This window comes from Magallana gigas, chromosome 8 (genome assembly GCF_963853765.1).
Source record: "Magallana gigas chromosome 8, xbMagGiga1.1, whole genome shotgun sequence".
Classification (NCBI taxonomy): Eukaryota; Metazoa; Mollusca; class Bivalvia; order Ostreida; family Ostreidae; genus Magallana; species Magallana gigas.
In genome coordinates, this window is record NC_088860.1 from 30,098,077 (window position 1) to 30,117,968 (window position 19,892).

The 19,892-nt window shown below is 34.7% G+C and overlaps 1 protein-coding gene across 6 annotated transcripts; it reads left to right on the forward strand.

Annotated features, from left to right (window-relative positions):
• Positions 1–578: 578 nt before the first annotated feature.
• LOC105340237 (protein phosphatase 1 regulatory subunit 3B) lies at positions 579–17,761 on the forward strand. Of its 6 annotated transcripts, XM_034474039.2 has the most exons (3): positions 579–731; positions 4,905–5,117; positions 14,757–17,761. In XM_034474039.2, the coding sequence occupies exons 2-3, from the start codon at positions 5,042–5,044 to the stop codon at positions 15,734–15,736; spliced, it is 1,056 nt and encodes a 351-aa protein (XP_034329930.1). In that variant the 5' UTR covers positions 579–731; positions 4,905–5,041; the 3' UTR covers positions 15,737–17,761. The 6 variants fall into 6 exon arrangements, with proteins under 6 accessions (XP_034329930.1, XP_034329934.1, XP_011444495.2 ...); XM_034474043.2 differs by lacking the exons at positions 579–731; positions 4,905–5,117 and adding an exon at positions 9,446–9,598; XM_011446193.4 differs by lacking the exons at positions 579–731; positions 4,905–5,117 and adding an exon at positions 11,350–11,478.
• The last annotated feature ends 2,131 nt before the right edge of the window (positions 17,762–19,892 follow it).

The following is a 19,892-nucleotide window of genomic DNA, read 5'->3' on the forward strand; positions in this document are numbered from 1 at the left end:
GCGTACTTCCGATCGAAATAAACAATAAAATCAAGCATTTAATAATTTTACAAACTTTTTCTTCTACAAAACTTTGGACTAATAGCGTAGCGCAATGGGTTGAAGCGTTAACCACGAATCTTTAAGTTATGAGTTCGAATCTCACTGGGGCTTTTATAGTTTTTACCTTTCCCAAACATTTCGAAACATTTTTGGCCAAATATTGTAAAATTTGAAAGAAAAAAAACCCCGATAGTTTCGCGCATGCGATACATATTTTACAAGGACTGAAAATATGTTCAGATTGTTCCATTTTAGAGGATACATATACATTTAAGTTTCGATTAAAAATGGCTTAACACCCCACCAAAATCCGCAAAATAGAATGTAAAAAAAGAAATCGTGTACCTTTCTAATTGCATTTTTTACAATTAGTTTTCCACATTATTTTACTCGTAATACTTATTTTTTTTACGAGGTAAACATATTTTTGTTCATCTATTATGATATTTTTACACATACATGTACCTACATTCATGGAATAAGGAAATTATTTGACCTTCATCTTATGCACAAAAGTAATTGGGCCTTATAGTTGTTTATTTTTTAAACCACCTTAGCAATGGAATGCTGCATTCATTCTGTTCTTTCCTGCAATTTTGTTCAACAACAATGTATAAATAGACACGTCACGTAGACTCGACGCTCAGTCAGTGGAAATGCCGGGTCAGCTGTTTACAGTCGTCTGCAAGGTAAGGAATTATATACCCGTACATGTTTGTATTCAACAATGACGACGCCGGTCAGTTTCACTTTAATATCAGATCATAGAGAGGACTTTGGCGTTATCTTTATCATAATGTGTAATCAATACAAGGACTAATTATCTATAACCTCCGCATACTGCGTAGTAATATAAAGTGCACTTTTCACATTTCTTCAGCCATGGAGCAGATAATTATGTAAACAACTAATCATGTATACTTTGTGTCGAATAACGATGTGAAAAGGCAAAGACATAGATAATAAAACTGTATTTTGATCATTAAACGTTTGCAAAAAAAGCTGGTCGATAAATTCCCGTTCGATTTCTTCCTGCCATTCAGGAACATGTGCGCTTTTTTCTGATGTGGTGTGTGCAAATAAAAAGTACCCATTGCGTTGGCTTTAAAATCTAAAATCTTTAACTTCCTTGTAAAATAAAACATAATACATGTATGTATTGTTATGTTAAATTTGCGAGTATAAAAGGCGAGTATTATTGTAGAGTGTTAACGTGTCCATATCTCATCGCAAAGGAGCATAAATTGAAAGCTGGTAATCGCGGATTTTCCTTCAAAATCTCTTAATTAATTGGGACTAATAAGAACATCTAGAACCTTCTATACGAAATTTAAGCAAAAGGTAGTGTTAAAATACCAATAGATATCCTAATTTATTTTTAAAATCCTCGATCAACAGAACAAATAATTGATATGAAACAAACGTGTGTGAAGATATATATAACTTTCTAGAAAGATTTCGAATGTCATGGGAATTCAAAGCCGTCCTTAATAATGACCACAGACCTCCAAGTATCAATAGTTACATGTATTGATAAAGACTCTACTTTAAACGAATCAAAATACACATCTCATTTGATATAAGCACATTTGCTGGTCTAAAATACATTTATTTGATATATTTTTGCACTTTTAAGGGCTCAAATCATTTTAAACACAAATAGGAAAACAAGAGGAAAGCTGTCAGTGTAACAGCAAACCGGGTTTTCTTTTGTGTGAACAGTATCTATAATCCATTTGTCAACCCTGAATATCTGAATATCAATTGATGAACACTACATGTACCTATCAAGAGAAATGGAGTATATACTCTATATGCAATACTTTGCAAAAAAATGACAGCTGGTATATTTTCATAAATTATCAGAAATCAAAACCCTAGCAATATGCACACCTCTGAGATATGTTCGATTGATCTGCCAAAGAACAACTTCCTATCTTGAAAACTGTAGGAGGAGTTATCCGTAAAATAGGGCTACCCTATACGCAATATTTTGCCAAAAATGAATAAGTTAAACAGCTGTTTTTGTTTTTTTTCATAAATAGGCATAACTTTGATATATGTCCAATTGATCTGCAAAAGAACAAGTTCCTATCTTGAAAACTGTAGGAGGAGTTATCCGTACAATAAGGGTACACTTTTGGCAGCCGCCCGCCATTTTCACCATTTCAATAACGTGAATTTTCCTTTGAAAAACCCGGTTTAAAATCAATTTGAACTGTTTGAATCCCCCCCCCCCCCCAAAAAAAAACCCTGCTGTTTATTTCTCTTTAATTATTGAAATTATATATCGAAAGGGTAAAAAAATACTTTGGAAATTAATTCCTTTTGGCTGCATGGAATCTGTTAAAAATAATTAGATACTTTTTCCCCAGTAAAAAAATATGAACAATGTGTTTTTTTCGTTCGATACCACTCAATAATTGTATGTTGCTTTTTAAGAAGTTACAATATCAAGATTTATACACCACTAGGAAGTTACTAAGCTTCGATGGGGGGGGGGGGGGCTTTATATAGCAGGCAGTGTCAGTTGGCATAAAATTGCTTGACGTAAATCGCACGGATATTCAAAATGATCAGATTAGTGTTGCCGTGATACTAACGATCTTCGGAAAAGCAATGTGGCTGCGCTTTGTAATAAATCCAATTCTGTGTAAACGAACATGAAACCTACATAAAGACAAGTTTACCCCCCCCCCCCACCCTTTTCCAAGCCCGCTCTTATTTCACGCTACAGACTTCTTAAAATTTACAAGTAATAAATTTTAATCTGAAGGAGCTGACGTAACTTTTTTTTATGAGCAAATAAAAATTTCGAGAATTAAAACAGTCATTATTAAAACTAGAGGCAACCAAACTCCTAGTACCCACCCCTCCATTCTCCCTCCCCCATACAGATCAGGATTTTAAAGATTAGGGGCGAAATGAAGGTTTTTATTTTATTTAAATTATTTATTTATTTATTTATTTATCTATTTATTTATTTATTCATTCATATTTTGTTTGTCAACGTGGTCTCCCCTTTAAAAACGATGCTTCTTGCCGGAACTGTACTGTACTGAAACTTGATGTGTTGGATACTTACACTCTAGTGGTTGCAGGTCTGGTCTGAAAAAAAATTAGATGGACGACCCAGTTGGGAATTTTTTTGTTCAGACCGGGAGTAACAGACCTGCAGCGAACAAGCTTCCAATAGAACGATCAGGGCTCACATGCAGAATCTAATTTCAACCATATAGAGATTGATTACTCCTTTAAAGAAAAACAACAAATAGTTACATGTATATAGGTAAATAGGTCAAATTTATTATTTTGGAAAAGTTGGAACTCATTAATGAATTATTCAGTGTTTTCCACTTCCTTAAGAAATGATAGCCTGGGAGTTTATGATGCACGTTCGCATTATGCTAATATGCAAAAGAAAGCCCCATCTAGGAGATCTTTATCTATCCGGTATATATAGAGTCTACTGGCGAATGACCTTTTCTCTATTTATTCTTCAAATTGACAATGGGGTCATCAAAAACACAACTTTGTTGACACTATGAAGTAAATCAAATTATCAGTCTTTCCTTTTCATGAAAATATCTTCAGTGAAATATCATAGTTTCATGTATAATAATTATTGAATAATATATAAGTTGACATTATCAAATTTCTTCATAAAATTCTGGTTCTAACAAAATCGTTAAAAAAAAGATAAAATTTGTTTTTTTTTATTGCTGTCATGAGCGTTTGACGATGTTTCTAAGATATCATCTTTCCTTTTCATTAAAACATCGTTCAGTGAAAACCATAGCATCATGTATAGTTAGACTCTATGATAGATTATTATGCCTATAATCAAAGGATTTATATAGCGTAAGCATACTATGTCGAAATAGAGCACGGCGAATATTTTCAACGAAAATCTGTCAAGCGCCGACAGCGGGATTCGAACTCACGACGCTAAAATCATTTGGTTCTGGCATTAAGTCCAACGCGTTACCGCTACGCTAAATTATCTGATTATGAACATCGGTAATTAGGTATATAAAACGTAGATATAACCGACTGACATCAAGCAATTAAAATTATTCATATTTCCAAAAAAAACTTCATTATTGACGGTAATTTTAAAGTCAAAGTTTCCTATAAACTTTTGAACAAATTGATTGAACATTTTTCAAAGAAATTCTACATGAGAATCACAAAAACGCTTTTTTAAATGACGCTTGATAAAGAATGTTCAAGAAAAAAAATTCACTGAGATTTCGTCTGCTAAACATTTCGAGTTTTCTCGGTAAGGCCAAACGTCTCTCTATTTCTTGAAAAGAACATAAACCTTTGTTGACTTTTTATTGTACAACAACTTGTTGATTAAATAAACAATCAAATCAATTGATTACACGTAATTTGAAAAACAACAACAAACGCTTGCTTTTCCGGTGATTATTTTAAGGGACTTGTCAACACTCGAACGTCAGAGCTACTTATAGCAAAGCACGTCAGTATATTTAACGGTCGGCATAATAATAACAATAGTGTTGTGCTCGTGCACCATGTATCAAACCCTGACTACTATTTAGGCATAGTACATGCACAACACAACACTATTATATAAATAGAAGTAGTTGACATTATCAAATTTCTTCATAAAATTATGGTTTAAACAGAATCGTGATACAAGATAAAATTATTTTTTTATTGCTGCCATGAGCGTTTCACGATGTTTCTATATGATAGCATCTGTTTTATCCTTATTCTTGTCATGAAGACGGTATTTAAAAACACATTCATTTTATCTCAAGGATCTGTGTAATACACTAATGAATGCACGTATAATAGCTAACAATCTTTTTTTTGTGTTTTTCTGTGTCCAGTGATGTTGCCTTGACAGCCGGCAGGGACTAATTACCGGGAGGAAGGACCTCACCTTGGCTTCTATATATATATATATACATGTTTCATATGTATATACACCACACACAGGCAATCCACTGTTTCATATGCAAACATCATGGCGGAAATTAATTTTGACAGTATCGGCATCTCGGATGAGGAAATGGAAATCTCCGAAACGGTTCAAACACCTAGTAAGTATTTGGTTAATGTCAGTACTCTCATCAACAAACACATATGCACCACCTGATGGTAAAACAGTGGCCATGCAAATTTGGCCAAAGAAACCAGTTTTTTGGCAATTTTTGCTGTGCTCGGGAAACATTGCCCATAAAATTTACACTGTCAATACGCACCTTTTATTTGTTATTCGCATATAAAAATTTAAGAATACATAGAAATAAACGAATGCCAGCAAATTCTCTATGTAGATTAAATATCCGTGCCAGCACATTTGTAAACTTTTTATATTAGTCATACTTCGTATCATGTGTTTGATTTATGAAATACTCTAATATCTGGACGTTCTTCGTAAATTTTTCTAAAGACAAAAACTTTTACAAAGTCCATCAATAACATTCTCTTAAAGAATTTAATAATCGATGCTTAAAGAATTTTAGAGACTCGAAAGGGACATTGAAGATGCGCAATTCAAATCAAAAAAATGTCGATACATGGTTTAGGAGCAAACACTTGTAAAAGCCCAGAAAAACTGGAAATTTAAGATATTTGCTATATATCATGATATATGGTTATAACTACTTACTACGCCTTTGTGTGCAAAGAAATATTTCTGTTATTTGTTTTCAAACGGAGTTTTCATCTGTACATATTTACTTATTAAATATGCCCACATATTTTGCCTATTGATCTGGTGAGTCAGATATATTTATCTATAACTTGATGTATCTTTTGACTGTTTGTCACACGATTGTAGCGTGTGCTCTGTCACCGATAGAGATGAACAGAATACAATGGGTTTTATATAATGCTCATCCCTGTTTCGGCATAATTCGCGCTAGTATATTGCTTTTTGGGTTTTTTCTGCGTTTTGCTTCTCGAGTTGTTCGTAAATTATATGATTTTAATCATTAAAACAGTTATATGATACTTTTATAAAGGATGGTTGCCAATTTAATTTTTCATAAATATCAGTGACAAAAATCATCATCATTCATGCTCATCTCTGAAAGCTCATATATACATGTACAAAGGCCTCTTGTAATTCATGATTTATTAGGTTTTCGCCATTTTTTTTTTTTATCAACGTATAAAAGACTCTTTAATAATGAGTTATATTCATTCATTGAAAGAGGAAAATCGAACATTAGCATAGACACCCAATGCAAGGAAATTCGGGCTGAATCTCTCAATAACATAGTAATTAATAGGCGTATTTGTAGACATCCTGAAAGTCTACAACTAATGCGTGTACTGTCTGGTTGTCAAGGTTTATTGTTCGTTAAGCCACCACTTAAGCCAACCCTCCCCACTTTTTCTCTGCATGTTCTTTGATTGAGATTGCTTTATGTGTTGTTGTTTCCTTCAGTTGACCGACGATGATGCTATGTCAGTGACTTTGTGGTTAATGTGTCTGGTGCGTGTCAGGCAGCATGTACAGCTTTACAGTGCTGCTGGCATCTTTGAGATTACTCCCCCCCCCCCCCCCCCCCCCATCCCGGTCCCATTCTATCTCACTGAAGGGCTCAGTACATGTATCATGTTACTTCATGGTCACCCAATACTGTCCAACAGATCCAGGAAATGAAAGGACTACGGTTTGATTGGCGGACGTTGGCTTCTTTTCAGAACGCGCCCATTGTTGGCTTGAATATTCCAATACAACAGGAATATTGATAATAACTGGGTTGGGATTTTTTAATATTACATTTTATCTAACATCGTTATATGACGTGGATTTTTTTTTATAAACTATTTTATTTCTAAATCTGCTAGCAGTGCTCTTTTCTAACTGAATGTCTTCAAAACATTGTCGGGCAAAGCAGTGCATATGATTCTTGATTTTATTTTCAACATTTATTGAAAGAATATACCGATATTTATAAACACTGGGTGTTCATATACATACTTCCCTTGTGCACGCACACAGTAACTGCAATGTCTTGCAGGTTGGTACGTTGCCACGTTCAACCTTTTCCTCTGCATCTTATTGATAGGCGTACAGACTGAGATATTTTTGGTAGACGATATGATATACATGTATGCTTTATCTCTCTGTTTTAACGCGACGTGTGCACTGCATTATGATAGGAGATGCAATTTTAACCAAGAACTCGAATCCCGAACACCACATGTACAATGTATGTCTCTAAATACATGTAATTTATGTTTACAGACAAAACCTATTTTTAAATTTTCATTGCTCTGATTTTTTGTTGAATATCCACTGCTGAATTGAAACCTCTTTTCACCCCACCTCTCGAACATTGTGTTAGTGTTCTTCAAGGAAAATCAAAGGATTTGGTATTTTTTCTTGCTTGTACTCTTAAACCTTTCAAACCGTCTAACATACGTCTTATCTCAGTATGATTTAGAACTCTCTTTGACACCCTGACACCCAGCCCAATACACAGTCCTTGACCCCCATCGCTCGGAGAGGAGTTTTATGAATGAACATTCGCCGGGTGTGTAAACCCGGTGACTGATAACGGGTTTGTTTACAGCAGGTAGCAGACAGGTAAATCCGTCTCCCCGAGATCGTTCTAATTCCCCCAGTGATTCATGGTCTTCCCTTGATTCTGTCGTCTGTTTGCGAAATAAAACAAGGCCCAGTGCCAGGTTTATAAATTTTGCGACAAGTACGATGCCAACGAAATAACAGTACTGTATTTTGTAAGTCTTTCTAATGTTTTGTCTAATTTTTCAAATGACAAAACAAAGAATTTTTGATAGAACTGAATTAGAACGGCCGTGACCATATTCTGACTAGCTCTCAGACTGTTAAAGATATTGGGAAAATTCAAATAAAATTATTAAATTTTATTTTTTTACTAAATTATATTTAATAACGAAATATTTTTAAACCTTTGAGGTAGATCTGATGGTTAATTTATTGTGTTCCTTCTTTAAGTTTCACATGGATGAACGGGGTCGAGGTCGGTTGATTCAGCACCGGTCAACTGAGCTTTTGTTAGGGGTTCTACATGTACCTGTATAAGTATACATATATATAAAGAATTTTGTAACATGTGGGCCAGTTATTTAAAACGTGTAGATATCCGAGTAATAAAGGGTCACCTCTCTCACTGTCCATTACCGCTCGGCCTGGGTCACGTTCGCATTCCCGACTTGGTACATGTAGTTTATGCTACACGTGTAAGCATGGTGAGTGACCATCTCCTGACGTGCTCTAAAGGGTTCTGTTGGATGCTGATCTGAATTTTCTATGCATAATGCACACCTGTCTAAACAGATTTGGTTGAAAGGGAAAAAAATCATTACAATTTGCAATCAAGTGATGACAATATCCAGCTCGCTTCAGATATCTAATGACGTTTATTGATTGAAACTGAAAAGTGGGATTGTCAGTTGTTAGTACTGTGTCTCTCTACTGAAGTCTGGAGGGAAATTTTAAAACACTATTAATTTAATGGTAAGTGATCGAAAAAAATCATTATGCCAAATGAAACACGCATATTCTGTTAATCGTTACGTGTGTAATTGCAAATAAACATGTAACATGGGAAGATCGAAAGAAGATATATAGAGGCATGTGTAACAATAGAAAGATAGAATCTTCAAAGACAAAGTCTTTTTTGGGGACTTCATGCATCTTTAATGACACAACACACAATGATTGTTAAAATCAGATATGGTGTTTTTATGACCTCAATGACGGTTCTAAAAGCAAGGGTCAGACAAAGAGGTTGATATATGAAGATTATTGGGGATTTTTTGTGTCTGAAAAATTATTTAGGATTGTTTTTTAGCCCATATCACGACACGTGGTTTTGTTTCTTCCATACTTCTATTTTTTGAATTTGTATTTTAATTCAAGATGGACAATCTAACATAAATACTACATGTACTTATACCAGAGGGATTGATTCATCCAATCGAGAGTACATATACTTGTCCTTAGTTATGTAATTTATTCCATCATCTCGTGGCCTTTGAAGAAGGAAACGTGGGATTAACTCAAATAGGATGTCCTTGGCAAAATATTCGATTGGTTTTAGGCTTATATCTGATGAGATTTTTCAACTAAACATTCGTTATTGCAATGTCATATCTGGCGCAGCACCAACCAATTGCTTGTTTGATTCAGTAAACCTGAATGATTATAAAAGTCTTCAACATACCGCAGGGAAACACGTACATTTTAAGATACCTATAAATGAAAGGAATGGTCTGACTAACTATTGTTTATGTAACACCGTATTAGGTCACTGCGGATGCCCCCATTAACACTTAATATATATATATATATATGAGCTTTCCACAATGATCGTCAATATATAAAAGTAGTTGAGAGTCATCAGAAGTTCCATATTATGCTCTGATGTTTATATTGCAAAGTCTGTAGAGGAAAAGTTCAACGTCCGCGCGGCCAGGTTAAGAGAGCGTTGATACCGCATGTAAAGCCATGTGTGTTTTTGATATTGCTGCATTGTCTGTGTTGGGTAGGAAACCTGATGGATGTCAAACTGAACAGGTTGGTACTCTGTCCTAAGATTCAGCTTCCTTTACTATTTTAGAACTTCATCTAAAGTTTAGATTTATTACTAGTTAATGAATAACCAATTAGTTAATGGAGTATCTGTGGAAAATAGGATCGATATATATGTTAAGTGCAGTATGAAGTCGGGATCATTAATCTTCTAATATAGTTGTAAGCCAATATATATTGCGTTGGATATGTTTCAACTTTTTAATTTCCTTGAATTAAGTAATCACTTTTCTTTTAGACTTTATTTGGCATGAATTCACTTATTTTTTCTTTTATTTTGGGTTGGAATTCTCCTTTGATCGGTAGAAATTTGAAACTCTTAATCTTATATCTCTACTGAATCATTAGAATTTCGTGATTACCAGTCGAATCAAATCTTTTTTTTCTTTTTTTTTTTTTGGGGGGGGGGGGTGGGATTGGTTGTGGGTGGGGTGGGGGTCGGTATTGAATATTCAGTATCTCATTTACTTATATTCCTATTCAATAACAAAGTTGAATCTAACGCCTTTCAATCGCTGCATTATTACAGATAGGTTTTGTCTGTGAATACATTGTATTTTATTTAAGGCTCTAGAATTTATACCAACAATAGGTTGGTGACACTCAAATCCTGCATATGCATGGGCTTATAGTACATCTCTAGAATTTATACCAACAATAGGTTGGTGACACTCAAATCCTGCATATGCATGGGCTTATAGTACATCTCACACATAGAGCTTAAAATGAATCAACGTCCCCTCGGACAACTACAAGTTGAAGGCCATCTACAGGAATACTCTTCGTATTGTTTATTAATCCCGGACGTGTGGACATCCTGTATGAACTTAAGTCCAGAGAACTTAGTGACATAACCCTTAATTGAAGCTCATCCATGGATAAAGGTGATGACTGTCATTTTCTCTGTTGGGAAAAGTTATTATAAGGAGTACAGATATCGGAAGGGTGTCTATATCAACTTTATAAACATGTATATCATATTGACATCACAACAATGCGATCGCTGTAAAATTTTCAGGATGATGTTTTTACACATAGATCTCCATTATATCAAAAATTGACCGGCACTGCAGGTACCCTTTAAGTTTATTAGCTTTTTTTAATTATGCATATTTTAATGAATCAAAATGTTATAATAGCAAGCAACTTCTGTAAGAATACCACAAGCAAACAGCGGTTCAATCCCTGCACACCACCCCCCCCCCCCTCTTCCGCGTAAATTTATATCTATATTTTCTGCCAATTGATTTTTTCATAATAAAAAAAAATGCACCGGTCCCCCCTTTTTTGAGGGGGAGGGGGGGAGGGGTGTTAGTTCTATGAATATATTTGTTTAAAATTTGCAAATCAAGAATACAATTTAGCATCGCTAAATATGATTAGTCTGTTAGTCTTTCGGTAATTGAACGTTGTTCTTTTTTCATAATGTTCAATTACCAGCCTCCTAGCTGGCCCTTCCACCTCCTCCCACCCCACCACGGCTCAAGTGTCTATATTATATTACTTCTCGACAAAATTGTTAAAGATTTAATACATGCCCCTCTCCAATGTTTGAAAGTCGATGAACACTGTTTGTCTGATTAAATATTAATCGCACCGTAACATACAATACAATACAATGTATTTACATGTTTGGTGGTCACATCAGAGCATGGTCGGCGCGTGATAGAGAGCGCGGTTCATTGAAGGCAAGCATGCATTGTTACTGTCCAGGTTCCTAACCTGTTACAGAACATTTGGAAGTTAGATGGTTAACTATTCTAAGGTATATAATTATATACCTATGGCTGGACTGGTTAATAAACTTCTACTTGCATATCAAGGCTACTTAAAAGGAGACTTTCTGGTTTGCGTGTCATGCATAGGTAAAGTGAATATCTACATACTAGTACATATTTTCTCTGTTAGCGTAGAATTTTTAAATCAGTTGACATATATAGACAGAACTCATTTATCGGAAACCTGTATTGGAGAACGTATTGCACGTGCATGGTTTCCGAAACGGGGTGCACGTCAAAATAAGCCGGAAGCTGTTGAACGTTCATAATTTTGATCGATTTGCATCTCTCTCTCTCTCATATTGATATATCCATAAATGAAACCGTCCAAAATTGTCTTCATATTGTCAATGTATGAGATTTTATGAGTTGTTATCACTTGTTTAAAAATGGGGGGGGGGGGTGGTGAGTGAGTGAAAACGTGAGTCTCGGAACACGTGTGGCTGTATCACGGTACACTACTATATACATACGCCCATGCTTGTATATTGATGCAGTTGATGGGTAGAATCATACGATTGTTGGCCTGCACTCAGTCTGATTATGTGCAAAAGTTAAACGCCAAAAATTTTCTTGTAATAATGAAAGCCATTCTCCTTAGTACATTTTGTTTACAGTCGTTCACGTGTTCACCTTGCAATCAGCTGTATTTTAGTTGTTTTTGATTGGCTGATATTTTAAGCCACACCAATGCCCGTTCAGTGTGCACGTGAACACTGTGAATATGGCGTGAATTAGGTGAATGTCAGTTGGTTACATGTTTTACAATTTGCAGCGGAAGGAGAAGCACCGATTTAATCGAGAGAATTAACCAAGGTATTTTTTATCTTTGTCTATGTAGGTTTTGGTGTTTTAAGATCGCTCCTAAGATTTTAAAGGTGAATTTTTCACTCGGAAAGGTGTGTGTGGGTATGTGCAGGGATTGGGATATTCAGTGAAACTCTCGTAAGATCAAATGCAAATTGATTATTTCAAAACTAATTACTGAATTATAACTTAAGTTACTGTTATTGTCTTATTGTGTTCTGTAACTCATTGATCGGTGAGCTGACCAAGCTGACCAGTTGTCACTGTGACGTCAACCCCTACCCGGGATGTGTGTGTATTACAGTTACTGAATGCATCGAAGCATCGTTACTTTCTTTTTCGGCTGTTTGAATATATTATGAATTACTGCAGGTCTTGAGCATGTCAACCAAAACTCTCTCAGAATTCAAGATGTAGTTTTAGTTTACGACAGGAGCTTGAGCATGTTGAGAAGGCTGTGATGTTGATACATGCTTTATAAAATCAAAGATTTATAAAATCACAGTTTCACGACATTGTGTAATATATGAAAAAATGATCTTACTCTAACCTATGTATTTGAATATAATTTTATCTACTGTTTAAAAATTGATTATACTCATACAGGTCTTGTATGATTTCAGAAAAAAAATTACTTGAACTTTATTCAATATATTGGATCATACTGTATTGCACTGTTGCATGTCCATTAAATGATAGACAGTTGGGCCCATTTAATAGAGCAACTTGTTTACAAGCTGTTGCACAGCACAACAAAGCAGAGGGGGAAACACGTCTTGAACAGCAAGATTATAATGCATGAAATATGGAAGAGTTTCTTATGCTTGTAAATACTTTCTAAAACAAGCATTCTGAGAGTATTGCATAAGCAATACATGTCCCCTACAAGTTTGTGGAAATTGTGAAAACAATGCACTGTTATGCAGAATATCGAACCCGAACATTAAAAAATTGGAATATAAAAAATTAATTTTCTCGAAAATATGTCAACCAGACGCTACAAAAGTGTAAACTTGATCTGTAGTTTGACATTTTGAAGCTGTTCAGCAAATTTCATATTATTCCTCAAACGCATGAAGAAAAAAAGTGTGGAAAACTGAAGTGGGACAGACAGACGGACGGACAGATGGACGGACTGACGGACGCAGAGGAAAGCTATAGTCCCCTCCGGTGAAAACCGGTAGGGGACTAATAAGACAACTGTTGATTGATCAATATCACTGACCATTGCAAAGTGATAGAAATTGATAGACGTAAGAGAATAAAAGATTTAGTGTATATAATTCTATCAACTCTAACTGAAAAGAATTGCCTTTTTATAATTTATATTATAATTTGAATAACCAATCAAGGAATATATTTTTTTTAAAACCATGTTTGGCACTTAGTAATTGTTCCCCATTTTTGTCTCAAATCTGAGTATAAACTTGATAATTTAAGCAATGCTCAAGGCTATATTTACTGTTTGCACTGATTTAAATAAAAATTTAATGGCAGTGTTACATTTAGAGTATTATCTACACCTTTTGTATTTTTTTTCTTGAGTACATGTTGGCTGTTTAAATGGAGTAAGATTTGTATTATTAAAAAAAAAAAACCATGTACTGTTACAGATCTTATTAAAATTACCTCCATTTTACTAAATTCATTGAAAGAAACCTTTGACTCCCCCTTTAAAACAAACCTCTGAGGAAAAAATCCAGGATCCGCACATGCAGATCAATAATTATAATATATTGTAAAAACATATTTATATTCATTTTTATTTTGATACAATTTATTCATTGAATGCAATTTTATCATGTGGTAGATATATATGTCAGAAAAATGGATGTGTATATAAACACTAAGTATTGATTGCAATATGTCATAAGATTGTTTTGCCAAAAAAATTTCCATTGACTTCAAGCTATCCAAACATGCGCACTCGATCTTCACTTGCTTTGTTATGGCAGAATTTGTTATCTTGTGTGCTATCTTTATATTTGCAAAGTCAACAAAATCTAATTTTTATATTTTGAAAAGTGCTGACTCAATGTTATAATGTAACAACTTGAAAAATCTGATGATATGACAGCCTTCATTTGATCTTAGTGTCCATGAATTAGTTGAGGCGGCCATATTTGTATCGATTAAAAACAGAATTCAGGTAGTCTGCATTGGTTGAACGATTTGCATTAGCTAATTGAGAACAGAGTAATTACTTCTTAAAAAAGATTTACAATAACATTTAAACTATGCATATTAAAATATTGGTGCATAATACTTATTTGAATACCTTAGCATTAAAGAGGGAAGACGACTAAATGCTGCGTAAAAAACTGCATTGTCAAGGTCTTGATGTTTATTTGGTTATTTTTAGAACATGGCCTTGTTCAAGAAACACTGCATGCAAACAGATATCTTTCAGTGGCGTTTTAAGAGTCGTGCGGTGTAGGTGTTGAAGATTTTTGGTGTCGGGTGTTGAAGATTTTCATAACTTTGCAAGATTTTATTTACACTTTGTTTTTTCTTAATTGATGACTTTTTTTAATTTAATTTTTTTTTTTTTTTTTCAGATTTCCAAATGCTGAGAACTCTCACTTCACACAGTTTCACAATGCCAATGGACTATACAACCTACCTACTGTCATCTAGTCCCCCTGCTTCCATGCTGGAGCAGATCTTCTCCAACCGCTGTGAGAAATTACCGTCAAATGCACACAGTGTGTTTTCGTTCCCGGAGACAGCAGCAGAAGTAAGCTTGATGGAGAATGAAAAGAAGCCTCCAAAATCCATTATTCAGCGCTGCAACAGTTATGAAGAGGAGGAAATTGAATCCTCTTCTGGATGTTCATCAGGGCGGGAGTCCCCTACCCCTCCCTCACCCAAAGGTAAAAAGAGGGTGTCGTTTGCAGACAATATGGGGTATGCTCTTGCAACGGTAAAAATAATGACAGAGCCATCAGATGTACCTCCGCGACTAAAACCAGAAATCCTGGCTTCCATTACACAGGGGGCTACAGCTGGTGTTTCCTCGGGGCCTCCCCTTGTTCTGGACTTTAAACAACCAGCATCAGACTATTTAAGTTTCCGAGACAAGCTGGATAAATTCTTTGTTTCGTTAGAAAATGTCATTATTAAAGACTACACTGTTCTGGGCACAGTCAAGGTGAAAAATATTACTTTCGAGAAGAAGGTGTTGCTGAGGTGTACCTTTGACTCTTGGGAGACACATATGGATGTGGAATCAAAGTATGTTTCTTATTCAGACACAAACACAATGTTTGATACGTTTTCGTTTGAGTTTGAAGTGCCCACCAATTTTGACCAGCAGAAGAAAATGGAGTTTGCAGTTTGTTTTGTAGCAGACGACAAAGAATACTGGGACAATAATGAGGGCAAAAATTACAAAATCTTTTCTGCCGACGCCAAACCATCAGACCATGCTGAGGAAGCGGCAAAGCCAGTATGTGATATCTCTAAATTAAAAAATGTGGAGTCATGGACTCAGTTTGCACCTTGGAACAAAGTAGACACTTCTGTACCATATTGGTAGCTTTGGTGGCCAGTCTCTTAAGTCCTGCTTCAGACCTTGTGAAGTGCATTAGAGATTAGCAAACTGATCGTGACTGTCCACTTTTTCATGTGTTGCAATGAAGAACTGCAGATCTGTGAATCCGGTCCAAGGGTGTCGTTCCTTGTAGAAAGACATTCACATTGCAGTGTTCATTTGTCCGATAGACGTATGAATACCAAGGTTGTGTTACTGAGCTGTGATGCCATCAACTGCCTGTGTGAAACGCTGCAGGCATCAGACTATACAATGACTTGTAAATTCTGATAAAATTACAAGGTGTACATAGTAATGCATACTAATACCAGTATTGTAAAATATTGGTCAATATGGAGTGTTTTTAGTTACTTTATTACAAATATAAGTGTACTTCAAACATCATATATACCACTTAGAGAGAAAGATGTCTTGTTTTGCTTGGGTACCAAGTTGGTTTGAATGTACAATCATTGGTGCAGTTATCTCAAATACAAAAAAGCACTGATTCTACAAAAATTGTCCTTGGCTTCATAGACACAGTGATTGTATAAGCTTAAAAATATAATTTAAAGTGAATTTTTTACTACACTCTACAAATTTATGTTGCTGTGCAATTTTTGTGATGTTCTTGTAGCTATGTTGAGAAAACACACCAAGTGTGTTGAATGTATACACCTGTGTTATCAATGTACATTGGGAACAGGTATTCTTTATTTCATTGATATAGGGCAATGATGAAACCTTTCTGGTTTGTATGCTCACCAAATGGGCATTAAATATATATATATATATACATATTTAAAAAAACAGTATATATACATGTAGCCTCTTCTCGACACAGGAACAGTTGAGTTTGTAAGGGAAGACAACTCCATCTTCAAATTCCCTGAACAAGTGAAAGTGCCATTGGAATATATTGTCTGAAAACTGGCAATTATTTCCCCAAAGGTTATGTAGGTTAGGCCTTTTGTTTCTTGCTTTTTGTGTGTTTTTTGATTCATCAATTGGATATTTTTTTTGTTATCAATTTATTTCTGTAACAATCAAATATGTAGTTGATTCCCGAGAAAAGCAATTTTTGTCTTTCATTTTCACAGTATCAACTGATATATTTTCTAGTTTTCCTCTTTAATTTTTTTTATTTTGAAACAAATCATGTGAATGAGAAAAATGTCATAATAGTACGTAGATCACTGGGGCTGATGATGATAAATCTGTCTCAGTGAATACAAACTGGTACAGAAATACTGTATGCAACATTCAGTGTAATCAGTAATCATTTTATAGCAATATATGATAATATATCAAATAATTCATTCTCATCAGGATATAAAACTACTCCATTTTTTTTAAAAAATTGATACAGAACATAATTTGTTTGGTACAAGATGGGGGATGTATATCAATAATGGTTGATCCTTTTCATCAAATACTTCGATGATGTTCGGACATGTGCCTTTTTTTTTTTTTAAAGAATAGCTTCATTTAGTTTCAAAGTGTTTAAGGCTGGCTTGTTGTCATGGTGATTTAAAATTGAATGTTAACATTAATTAAGCAGAGAGGGGGATGTACAAGTCATAATAAGTCATTACATTAAACCTGTCCCATGTCTGCAAGCTTTACTTTATCTGATGAGTAACATGAAGTGACTGTGATAGAATGAAGATCCTGATTCCATGTGTAAATAGTCAATACTCTTGTAATCCTCTCTACAGGTAGACACATATGCATGTATGTGTTGACTGTGTGTATATATACATGTGTATGGTACATACACAATTTGTTGTTGGGTGCTAAAACATTGTAAATAAGTCTTTATATCTATAATCATTAATATTAATAGAAATAATATATTTTTATCATGTGTGAAAGTATCTGCAGCTGCATTTAATAATATACTTCAGTTTGTGTGAATACAGTATGGAAGAATTTGTCTGGGTCATGAATATTAAAGATCTGTGTTTTTTTGAATTTTCTTTCTGTAGAAAAAAAAAAGATCAATGAAATGCAATAAAAACTCAAAAGACATCATATCGTTTGTTTTTATCTTGCATTTACTGTGGAATAATTATATTTCGTGGTGGCTCAATTTTCGTGGAATTCGTTGGTACCTCTCATCCACGAATTAACATCCTCCAAGAATTCATAATTTAATGTTTTAAAGTCATATTTCATTGGATTACACGAAATTACGTCCCCACAAGCCTGTTAATTTTGAGGAATCCACAAAAATTGCCCCCCATGAAATTTAATGATTCCACAGTATATCCGTGCGTGACATCTTGAATAGCTAGTTTTATTAGAATTTACAGAACATTTAGAAAAAAGTAATTATAAAACTGTTGGAACTTGGAACAAAGTTGGAACTTAATGTTCCTCTAAAACTGTCCTTGACTACTTTGAATTTTACTTCTAATGGCAGCCTTAATATCTCGTTTTTAGTTTCCTTTGAATTGATGCAGGAGAGGGGTACATTGTACAAACTATTCTCTTTTGAGAAGTGAACAGGCAAAGCCTACATCTTTGCCTGTCCACTTCTCAAAAGAGAATGAGGTACAATCAACACCAATAGAAAGCAGTTTTGAAACTCCTGTTGAATTTTTTTGGGGTATTGTTTGATCAATTTTTTAAAATGCCCATGTTCCACCGTTATAAACTTTTTGAAACTAGGATTTTTATATGAATGATGCAATAACATTATGATGAATGATGCAATACAGTTTTATAATTATTATGTGAATTGTAATGAAAGTAACAGTCGTAAATTAGGCCGCATGGACTATGCTTTATTTGCCTCATGAACTCTGTACTCGATAGTAGAGCAGCTAAAGTGTGATGTTGGAGACCAAGGTTTATTTTCTATATTCTCATTAGAAAGAATAATCTTCACTGGCGTCGGAAGCAAATTGAAAGTGGGGGGGGGGGGGGGGGGCTAGACTAATCCTCAGAAATATTGAGAAAAAAGTAATTCCCAAAATCATGGAAATCCTAATCGGGGGGGGGGGGGGGGGGGGGAGTAACCCTATACTTCCGAAAGAAAAAAAAAAATTACATACCCAAATATTTTTTCCAAAATCATGAAATTCCTAATCCGTGGAAGGGGGGGGGGGGGGGCTAGTATGCTTCTGAATCCAACTTCTCAATCTTTCAAGGTAAATTTAGGAACAATAATCTTTCCTGCGAGAAAAAGTGGGGGGGGGGGCCTGAACCCTCTATCATGCTATGTTTCTAATGGTTAGGTATAACTTTGCAAAAAAAGTGGGGGGGGGGAGCTAAGCTTACCATGACCAGGTTAAACCGGATCAGTAGGACATGTCAATTTAACGATAGAACATTCTTTCTATATTCTCATAGAATTCACTCGCTTCCCTTTCTATATATTAAATATGCATTGAAACTTTTTAATATTTTCGAAACACATATTTTTAATAGTTTGATTTTTGAAAAATTCATGAAAGGAGAAAAGTACTCACATTTGCAAAAATTAGTATTTTAAACCATATGAGAAGAATATAGGGGAATTGAAAGGACCATTGAGCCCACTTTTATTATCTCCCTTCTTCAAATTTGTTTTATCGAACTTGATCAACCTGTGTGGGCACACTTTCAGAAAAAGATACTTCAGTTAAAATACAGGAGCTAATTGTGTATCCCTTCTTTATCTTCCATGTTCCTAATGATTTACTTTCTATACATATTTACAACACTAGACTTTGACCCGTGCGTGCACGGGTTGACATTGCATATCGGACATTTACGAAATAGTTACAACGACACGGTTTATTATTAAAATTTGCATAACAAAGCTATAAGCCTACAATAATATGGTATTAATTTCAGTACACTTTCCTTAGTTTGATAAATCTAACTGTGTCTCGGGAAAGGCACTCCCCACAGTTAGAATGCCTCCCTTATACCCGTAAAGTAGCAGAAAATTGCAGAATCGCTCCGGAACGATTATGGAGAAAGTTACTGAAGTTGTCTTGAAAATAACAGTCAAATTCATCAAAACAAACCTTTTTCAGACTGCAAATACCTTTTATCTAAAAATTTTAATCCACAGAATGGAAGAATTCAACACCTTTTCACCAACGTACACGTATTTTCTTTGTAAAACTGGGTCCGTAGGACATTATTCATTTTTACGATAAACATATTC

What these genes read in the sequence shown, in the direction of transcription:
- LOC105340237 (XM_011446193.4), top strand. Translation starts at nt 11,361, where the DNA reads ATGGTTAACTATTCTAAGGTATATAATTATATACCTATGGCTGGACTG. An exon ending in GGTTTGCGTGTCATGCATAG is followed by an intron (nt 11,479 to 14,756) that starts GTAAAGTGAATA and finishes TTTTTTTTTCAG; the next exon opens with ATTTCCAAATGCTGAGAACT.